The 10,357-nt window shown below is 34.7% G+C and overlaps 1 protein-coding gene across 3 annotated transcripts in view; it reads left to right on the top strand.

Annotated features, from left to right (window-relative positions):
* Positions 1-10,357, top strand: part of LOC109071651 (membrane-associated guanylate kinase, WW and PDZ domain-containing protein 3-like) — a 114,256-nt gene that overhangs the window by 72,005 nt on the left and 31,894 nt on the right. For all 3 annotated transcript variants that reach the window (XM_042726442.1, XM_042726441.1, XM_042726444.1), the window contains exons 2-3: positions 1,560-1,676; positions 7,592-7,711. In XM_042726442.1, the coding sequence (XP_042582376.1) occupies positions 1,560-1,676; positions 7,592-7,711 (237 nt within the window). The remainder of the gene's footprint in view (positions 1-1,559; positions 1,677-7,591; positions 7,712-10,357) is intronic.

Here is a 10,357-nt window from a genome sequence, read left to right as displayed (position 1 = left end):
TCTGCTATAGTGATGGAATGACATAATTCTAAAAATCATTCTTTCAAGCAATTGTAATGAGCATTTAATTTAATTTTATGTTAGAATTTTGCTTTAATTTTCATAAGTTTTTTTTGTATCGTATTACCTTATTCTGTAAACAAAAATCGACACACATGAACAAGTGTATATTAATCATAATTTAATTTGTACTTAATTAAATTTTTGTAAGTGTTTTGTATTGGTTTTATTTTTGTAATTATATGTAATTGCTTTTTTTTGTATTTTTTTATTTTGGTAAATGATATATTTTTGTAAGTGATGCAAAAAATATGTTCATTTAAAAAAGATCAGACTCAAAAGAACTATCTGTTTACTAATCTGACAATACTTACAAAGACTGAACATCGTCAATGATTAATAAACTAATCTGCATTGAAATGTGTAATATGAATGGTAAATCCAGAACGAAATGATCAGGGACATAAATATAAATTATCTTCTTTTTTTAATGTTGAGATCATTCGGAAGGATATGTTTTGTGAATGTGGGTTCTTGACATAATCAATGATTTTATAATGAGTTGGTTTTTAAATTTAAAGCATGTTTTAATAAACTCTTTTTTTCCTTTTCCTTTTTTTCACCAAAGATCAAAGAAAATGTGATCTCTCATATGACCCCTTTAATAGCATTTGTTTTCCTCCCTCGAGTTGTGCTGTTGGACTCCTTTCTCTCTTTCTGTTTCCCTTCATTTTATCATCCACCCTCAGTCTATATCAGCAAACATCCTCCGTCTTCTTCTGCAGAGCAACTTTCTCCAACTCTCTGTGAACTCTCCCAGAGTTGCGTCTTTGGAGTTTGGCAGAAAGAGGAAAGTGAGGCTTTTGAAAGTTCAGTGTGGAGGGTTTTCATTAGGTTTCACTTTTCACAGTTGCTTTCGACACTGTGTCAGCTTGTTTGTGAAGTCTTTTCTGAGTTAGCAAAGCTTATAAGAGACTTACGCTGTGTTGTTTTGTGCAGCTGGCTCTCACACGGAGTGTGCGCGTGTGTATGTGCAGAATAAGATGTCACTCTAGTCTTAGAAAATGAAAAACAATTGGGCACTAATGGAAGGTATTTTCGTACAGTGGAAGTACCCGTAGGAAAGCAGGATCACTTTATTTTTTTTCCTAGTCAGACAGTAAACTGAACTTTTGCTTCTATTTTAATTCCATAATTTGACACATTTCATAAGTTTTGTTTTATGCTTCTTAGATTTTTCTTCCTGTAATTTTTCTTCTGTCTCCTAAGGTTTCACAAGAGATCTTAAAATTATTTTTTAAGAACTTTTTGATCAAATGAACTGAGCTACATTATTCATATTCATTGAATAGCCCTATACCCTTAACATATGTCTAATTTTTAGACCCAGTTTTATGCTTTAAATGGGCTAAGAACCCATTAAGTATCAGTATCTTATGAAAGAGCAACTTCAGAGCAACCTCAGAGTAACGTATCCCGTACCTACTTCAGTTTCCATAAACTTTGAAAGGTTTTTTAAATTTCCGTTTCTCTCTCTCTCTCTCTCTCTCTCTCTGCAGGTAAAGTGCTGAATGCTGATTTGAGGCATTATCTTAGTCTGCAGTTCCAAAAAGGATCAATCGACCACAAACTGCAGCAAGTGATTCGAGACAACCTGTACCTGCGCACTATTCCATGTAAGAGACACACACACACACACACACACACACACACAGACACAGCCAGTCAGTTTTTATTTTGTATTCATATTTATTTGTTAAATGAAATGTATTTATTAAAATAAATCATTTATTTAATACTGCAAATAAAAGTTTTTCATACATATGGAAAAAATCTATACTGAAGAAGTCCCAGTAGTGGTTATAAAATGTGTAAAATTAACAAATTTATATTTTAAAAAATACATTAAAATACCAATTAATACATATAATACAAAATATTATTTTTATTTGATTTTAAACTTGATCATGAAATGTTTATGTTATGAAATGTACATTTAAGTACATATTTCTGGTTATCTTGTCTCGTTTTGTTGTGAGTAAATTCTTTGGTCATTTCTCACAGTGGTGTGTCTTATTAATTTAGTTGGGAAGAAAGAGCCTGTCAAATAAATAATAGAAAATATAATTAAAAACATATTCATATCAAATATATGAAATAAATAAATTTCATTTTATTTTACTTTATTTTACTTTTTGTCATTTTTATTTTGACATTTTACTTTATTTTTTATTGTACTTTATTTAATTTTCTTTTTCATTTTACGTTATTGTATTTTATTTTACTTTATTTTATTTTGTTTTGTCATTTTGTTTTATTTTGTCATTTTACTTAATTTTTTTTTTTTTTTTTTTTTTTTTAATTTTTTTTTAATTTATTTTTTTGTATTTATTGTTTTTTATTTTTTTTTTTTTTATTTTCGATTTTCGATGTAAGAACAATTAAGCATATATATATATATGTCGTCTCTGTCTTTTTCTGGCAGTATGGTTATCTCATCTTACCTCTCAGTCTTTTTCAGCGTTAGAAATGAGCAGCTAAAGTTTATTTTTAACAATCCATGATCATCACGCTCATCACCAGTTTGTACGGCGCATTCCAGCGCCAATTGTTTTGTGAACCTGTCAAAATCAAATACTATTGCAAAGAGGCTGTAAAGGCAGCTTTTTCCATTTGGTGCTTAGAGTGAATCCTTTGGCCATTTCTCACACTGGTGTGTCTGTTAGTGTAGTAAAGGAGACAGAGCCTCTCCTCAGGCAAAATCTCTCGTGTTGGTCTGGGCCTCTGCAGCGCACCGCCAGCTCTCCTCTGTGATGCGCCGCATGATATGCTGTTTCTCTTGAGAGTTGTGGAGTGGCTTTCTGAGAGCATGTTTCTTCAAGCAGTAGCACACTGCTCATTAGTTTCTCATTCAGCGAGTTCGTTATTCCCTATTTAGTCTAACTTGATAAGTGACAGTGACAAATGTGTCATGAAACACTCTGAGGAAAAATTCACTACGACAATTTAGTATGTGGCATTTCAACGCAAAAAAAAAAAAATCTACGTCTTTCTTGCATGCTACCTGCAGCATAATCTGTTTACCTGTTTCATAAAATCATTTCAGTCTGTTTTTTTTTTTTTTTTAGAAAAAACAGACCTTCCTAAGCAATTGTAACTTGTTATATAATGCACCAAACCTGAAAAATTAATTTGTTATTGATATACAAATTAATTTTAGTACAAGTTGTGACAAAAGGTGTTATTAGGTTTGCTAAACAATAGAGAGTAAGAAGTTGTTGTAAAAAAATAGGTATTAATATGGGTGTTAATAAATAGAGAGTAAGTAGTAATTTGATAAGTGATTATGATATACACTACCTAAAGTACAACAAAGCACTGTGAAATATTATTACAATGTAACTTTTATTTTTTTGAACATATTTTAAAAAGTAATTTATTCCTGTGATGGTAATGCTGAATTTTTAGCATCATTACAATCATCATACAAGCATCATCTTCAGTGTCACATGATTCTTCAGAAGTCATTCTAATATCATATTATTCACAATAAAATAAAATATGAAAAAAATAAAATATGAAGCAGCACAACTGTTTTCAACATTGATAATAATAAGAAATGTTTCTTATTATTATCAATGTTGAAAACAGTTGTGCTGCTTCATATTTTTGTGAAAACCTTGATACTTTTTTTTCAGAATTCTTTCATGAATAGAAACTTCAAAACAACAGTTTTTATTAAAAATATAAATCTTACATTATAAATACTTACTGTCGCTTTTGATCACTTAAATGTGTCTTTACTGAAGTGCAGACTTAGTGACTGCAAACATTTGAATAGTAGTATTATGCTAGAAAACACAGTGTATAATGAGATATAGCTTATGCTGTGGAATGTATAGTAACTGTTTTCCTAAATTAATATTCAGCAATGTTTTTTGCAAAACAATAGAAGTCCGCCATACCTCAAGCTGTTTCTTGCTCTTTGTAGCTCCTGTCACTCTGTATATCCTTCTGAAGGATTTCAGTGTTAGAAATGAGCAGCTAAAGTTTATTTTTAACAATCCATGATCATCACGCTCATCACCAGTTTGCACCGCGCATTCCAGCGCCAATTGTTTTGTGAACCTGTCAAAATCAAATACTATTGCAAAGAGGCTGTTATTGAAAGCAGCCTGAGGTGGTGCAAACCATATTAGACTTGACAGCAAACATGTAGCTCTCAAGTAGAAGCACAGCAAAGTGCCGTTACTGGTGTCACGTGTGCAGAGGACGTTTACGTAGACTTAAAGGAACCGCAACAAAAAACGACCTGTCATTTGTAAAGGTGAAAGACAAGGTTATAAAAAAGAAAGTTTGATTGAGATTATAAAGTGGACTTGAGAGAAAGGGATCCATTTGAACAGCTTGAAATACAGCCAGCGGAAGCTGTTTAGCTGTGCATTTTATCGCTGGCAATAAATGTTAGACATCAGCTTTTATTTCCCAGCTGTCGAACATTATAAATATAAATTAAAAACTTTCTGATTCACACATTTTTGTTTTATTTCTGAAATTGTTGAAGTTTAAAAGAAGAATTAATTATGAATAATTCCCCCAAAAGAATGAAGAATTAGTCTTTGATGTTTATGGAAAATTAGCAGGCTTGAGACGATCCGATTTAAAATAAAACGACAAAGAATTTCCACTGGATGCCAATTTAAGCATAGCATCCTCTTCTCTTGTCCTTAGGTCACTCTGTTTTTGGCCTAGTTACTCCCTCTCTTTTTCTCTCTTTACCTTAGTCAGTAAGTTATGAGAAGAGCATGAAACGGCAGGGTATAAGAAAAAGAGTTGGAGGAAGAGAGAGCCTCCGGTGTTTGCAGTCACAAAGCTGCTTTATGGAGCTATGAACAAAAGCTCTTAAAAGCTCCTCTGACAGAGAGAAATAAAGAGGAGCCTAAGGTGCCACTCATATCCCTTCTCCACCAGAACGCAGCCGGAGCAGGTGCTCGCCCGGGGGATCTGTGGACTTCTTTTAGAACCGGCCTGTGATTAAACTCACTTCAGAGGCCGACTAAGATGTAGCTGGCTGTTATTACATAACCTGCTCACGACCTGCCGCATCAGTCTTTGTTTACAAGTCTTTGGGCGCACCAGAGTTTACGCTGCGCCAGAGAGCTGTGAATGCATTTTTTTCCACTGAGACGGTTTGTCGCAAAGATGTAAAGTGTTTGCGGAAGAGGTGTTGCATTTTGCGAAAGAAAGTCTGGGATAGTTTAACATAAAAAGATAGCGTTCGTTGAACAATGAGAGAATATTTAAGACTTTTATTTTAAGATTTACTGTACTCTAATTATTCACTTGTGATTTTTAAATATAAATGTAATATTATAAATGAACTTTTTACTTATTATGAGTATTTTAGTTTAAGTACTATTGAAAAGTTAGGAATTGGTAAGGTTTGTATTTTTATTTTTTCAGTCTCTTATGCTAACCAAGGCTGCATTTATTTGATTAAAAGTATGTAAAAACATTAATTTTGTGAAAAAATTATTACAATAAAAAAAAGATTTTATATTGTAATATATTTTAAAATAATTTATTCCTGTGATGGCAAAACTGAATTTTCAGAAATCATTCTGATATGGCCATTTACCTCTTAAGAAAAAAGCATTATTTTCCTTTAAAAACAAATTATGTAACGATATTATTGTATTATTTTATTAAAAAAGATTACATAACGACTCAGTTTACATGGGATAATTGCAAATAACTGTCTTTCAGATGGACAAGGAAAATAATGTCGCTGGAAAAGTAGGAGCATCTCTTCTTTCATTCTCCTCCATTCTTTATCCTTATTTTATGGATCTGGAACAAGTTAACCCTTTTTAACCTTGCCAGTGGATATTCACATATCTGTAACCACTGCCGTTGTTCCGGTTCCCTCTTCTTGTTGCATTTAAACAGTTGCTCTCCCAGGGAAAAAGGAGCCCATTTTTAATATTTTTTTGCTCTTAAGTTAATAGTCAAGTCTCTGCAGACACTTGACTCTGGCATTTTAGTTAGCTGGTTCTAATGTAAATGTCCTTCAAATGACAGTAAAGCCTAGTGGCATTTCCTAACACACACATGAACAGAGCCGAGAAATGTCATCTTTTATTTTTGGCCTTTTATTCGCAAGAAATGCCACCCCCGGATGTCTCTTATGAGGATTTTGCTGCTAAACAACCCACCTCTGAAATTAGGTCCAAACGTGTACAGTTTATATTTGATATTTTTTGAGCAAACACTCACGCAGGCTTAAACACACAGAATTTACATTTTTATCTTGGTTTAGAGATAAAAAAGCAGGCATCCATTAATAGTTCACCCAAAAATGGAAATTCTGTCATGTTTAAATCCATATGACTGTTTTTCTTCTGCTGAACACCAACAAAGATATTATTTAGAATTCATTTAGAAGATTCTTTTGTCCAAAGTGACTAACTTGGCATTTACATCCACATTTAATCAGCTAATTTTTATTGATGTTTGCCATTTGTAAAGGTCAAAGATAAGGATGTAAAAAAAGAAAGTTGACTGATATTACAAGTAGACTTGAGAGAAAGTGATCCATTTATACAACTTATATACAACTTTTTTTTTTTTTTTGTTTACACATACTTTTTTTTTTTTACAAATTTTATCGCGGGCAATAGACGTAGACATCAGCTTTTATTTCCCAGCTGTCGAACAGTCGAAATAGAAACTTTTTGATTAACACATTGTTTTATTTCTGAATTATTTGAAGTGTAAATTTTTTTTGAATAATTCCCCTGTAATAATGAAGAATTACTCTTTGATGTTTATGAAAAATTATACCCATTATGGAGCTGTAGTCAGTCCCAGATCACGATATGTTTTCAGCATTCTGCAAAATATCTTCTTTTGTGTTCAGCTGAAGAAAGTAAGTCATACAAGTTCGGTACAACATTAGGATGAGTGAATGTTGACGGGGCTGAGCAACCAAAGAGTGAAAATATGGTATATTTTAAAGACTACTTCACTGCAGACACAGTTTTCAAAAGTGCCGAATGCTTTATAGACTGAATCTCATTTTATGCATTCTGTGCACACTTTCCACCTCTGTGTCACCGACTCGTCATTCTCCTTTTGAATGGAGCAATCTGTGACTACACTATGCTTGAATAACACTAAATAACACAAGATTTCCTCTGATATGATGTAATATGTCCATCTCTCTGTGTGGTGTTTCCAGACCATTTTCACAGGAATTATGTTAAAGCATGTGCTTTTTCATCTTTTAAAGCCTTGCGAATGGCCAAAACCACCCCGCTTATTTTGGCTATATTTCCATGTAATCCATCCAGATTCTCAGTTCCAGATTCAGAATCCAAGTTTCCAAATCTCATCTATGGGAGATCGGTTCTATTTACAGTTTTGAATAGAGTGCACTTGTTTTAAAAAGAAATGCTGAAACGCAGCCTGGGAATCCAATTAGAATTTTGCTCAGTCTGAGGCTGTTTAGATGGACACAAAGTTTGCAGTGAAGGGGATTGTGGGTGTAGGATATTCTCACTGTCTCTAATTGTGTTTGTTTTACTGGAAGGTACCACCCGGCTGCCCAGAGATGGGGAGGTTCCAGGAGTGGACTATAATTTCATCAGTGTGGGGGATTTTCGCATCCTTGAAGAGAGTGGATTACTGCTGGAGAGCGGAACATATGATGGTATGAAACACTGCCTCTATACTGATATTCTTTATACAAACAGACATGAATGATATCTCAAATCATGTGACTTGTTGAGAAGAGGTGTGCTGTTTCTTTTTATGGTTTTCACCGGGCAGGTGAAATTCACATCGAATGCAATGAATCTAAGTTTAACCGAAAACTTAAACTCTACTCTTATGCTGCCTGTCAAACACTGACATTTCTGGAAATGCACCTCTAGTGTTAAGATCCGATAGTCATGTTGTTTACTTGACTGAAGTAAACTCTGTCACCAGCACCTCGAGGCATTTATCTTGTCCAAAAGGAATTCCATGACAGTGCAGCCTCAAAAATGAACTATGGATTTAGCCTCCAAATCTTACAGGCAGTGAGTCAGTTAGCACAGGTTTACACCATGCAAACATGCTTTGCAGAGCTTGAGGTAAACCGCTAAAAAAGGACACATAAGGAAGACAAAAATGGCAGTTTTTCTGCAAATAGAGTACAAAATATTTTTTTCCTCAACAAACGTTCTATGAAAGGAGTTAAAAAGCAATACCTAGCTCCTTTTCTTGTGTGTCTGTGTGTGTCTCTCAGAAAAAGGTGCAAAAGCTGTACTGTTTATTGTAGGTACTTGTAATATATAAATTGGTCATGATGTGTAAATGACTTTTAGGGCCCTATTTTAACGATCTAAATGCAAAGTGTAAAGCACACTGCGCAGGTGCACTCACGGCGTGTCCAAATCCACTTTTGCTATTTTAACGACAGAAAAACAGTTGGCGCGCCCGGGCGCATGGTCTAAATGGGTTGTCCCTATTCTCTTAATGAGTAATGGGTGTTTTTTGGGCGTAACGTGCAATAAACCAATCAGAGTCTCATCTTCCATTCCCTTTAAGAGACAGTTGCGCTCGTGCCATGACGGATTTGCTATTTACACGGCGGAATTTGGAAAGCGCAAAGATAGAACGCATCTCCGAGATAGACGGAGCTGCTCGTGTGCGAGCAAATAGGTAGCCTAATTCTGATACATGCGATGACTATCCATTATGACATGTAGGCATTTTTATATTTAATTAGCCTACAAAAAATTCTTATGCATTGGAATCCTTCAATTTTTAATATTTGGCATGTTTGTGTGCTGCTGTGCGTCCCTGTTTTTAATAAGCAGCGTGTACGTGCGTTGTGGACCTGCCTATACTAACGCGCTCTTTAAATAACAAAGAAAAAACATTGCGCCAGACTTTAGACCAGGTTTGAGTTGGTCTATGGTGCAGTCTATTTTCAGCTCTTTAAAATAGCAATGCGCCTGAACACACCTCTTTTTTAGACCAGCACGCCCATGGGCGCACAAATGGGCGCAAATGCATTTGCTAATTAAATGACGTGGCGCTGGACGGGAAAATGTGAACGGCGAACTGAAACTAGCAAACACACTTGCGCTGCGGCTTGCGTCGCATTGCACCGGGTGTATGATAGGGCCCTTAATGTTTGATGTCAGTAAAAAAATATTCTTTTATTTGGCAAGGATTATATTAAGCAGCCCAACTGTTTTCAGCATTGTTAATAATAATAATAATAAATTATTGAGCAGCATATTAGAATGATTTCTGAAGGATCATCTGACACTGAAGACGGGAGTAATGATGCTGGAAATTCAGCTTTCCATCAGAAATAAATTATATTTTAGAATATATTTAAATAGAATGCAGTTATTTTAAATTGTAATAATATTTCACAATATTACACTTTTTACTGTGTTTTTGATCAAATAAACAGCCTTGGTGAGCACAAGAGACTCTTTCGAATGCTATATATTATTTCTTTTCAGAGCACTTTGTTTTTTCTTCATTAATGAAGCACAAAAAAGCTTTGTGTGTTTATCCTTCCCTCTGCAGTCTGGTGTGTTTGGATGTCTCTGTCCTGAGAGACAGATAGCGTGCCAGGCGAGTGCTTTCACTGTGGCCCCATGTCGACAGTGGGACCGGACTCATGCCAGGCAAGGCCTGCTGGGACAGGGAGCCATGCCAGTAGGAAATGCCCATATGTGCTCTGCTCTCAAAGAGGGAGACGTTCTGATCCTAGGACACACACGCATGCGTGCTAACACACGGATGTAAACTAATCCCAGCAGACTGTTCCTTAAAGGAATAGTTCACCATCAGGAAGTCACAATCCGGTTTTACAAAATATTTACTGCAATGATATGACATTTTTATCCTTGATAAACCATTATATAGATTTAGAACATTTAATGTCTCTGTGTGGTCATGTTTGAGCGATAGCAAACACATGCTAGGCATTTCTGATTCCCTCATTCCAGTAGTGTGGATAAATTTACAACCCTCAAGGCAGCTTTTAATGTAATCCTGTCTAAGCAAGCTTGGTTGAATTAAGAGTTGATCCTGATCAATAAAGATTTAGCGCTCGTTGAAAGCACCCAGACATAAAGAATCTCAATGGGGGCGATCTGTAAACATGAATAGTCTGTGGCACAATTCACTGTACTTACTGCCTGTTGGGTCACATATCAACATCATTATTAGTCCAATGAATGGATAGATGTCATGTGCTCACTTGGAATAATTCAGGTTAAAGAAAGATAATCTTTGATTCTGTATATACATCATGAAGATACAGTATTTATATGTTGGATAATGAAAA

Source organism: Cyprinus carpio, chromosome B6 (genome assembly GCF_018340385.1).
Source record: "Cyprinus carpio isolate SPL01 chromosome B6, ASM1834038v1, whole genome shotgun sequence".
Lineage (NCBI taxonomy): Eukaryota > Metazoa > Chordata > Actinopteri > Cypriniformes > Cyprinidae > Cyprinus > Cyprinus carpio.
This window is presented reverse-complemented; position numbering and strand designations above follow the sequence as displayed.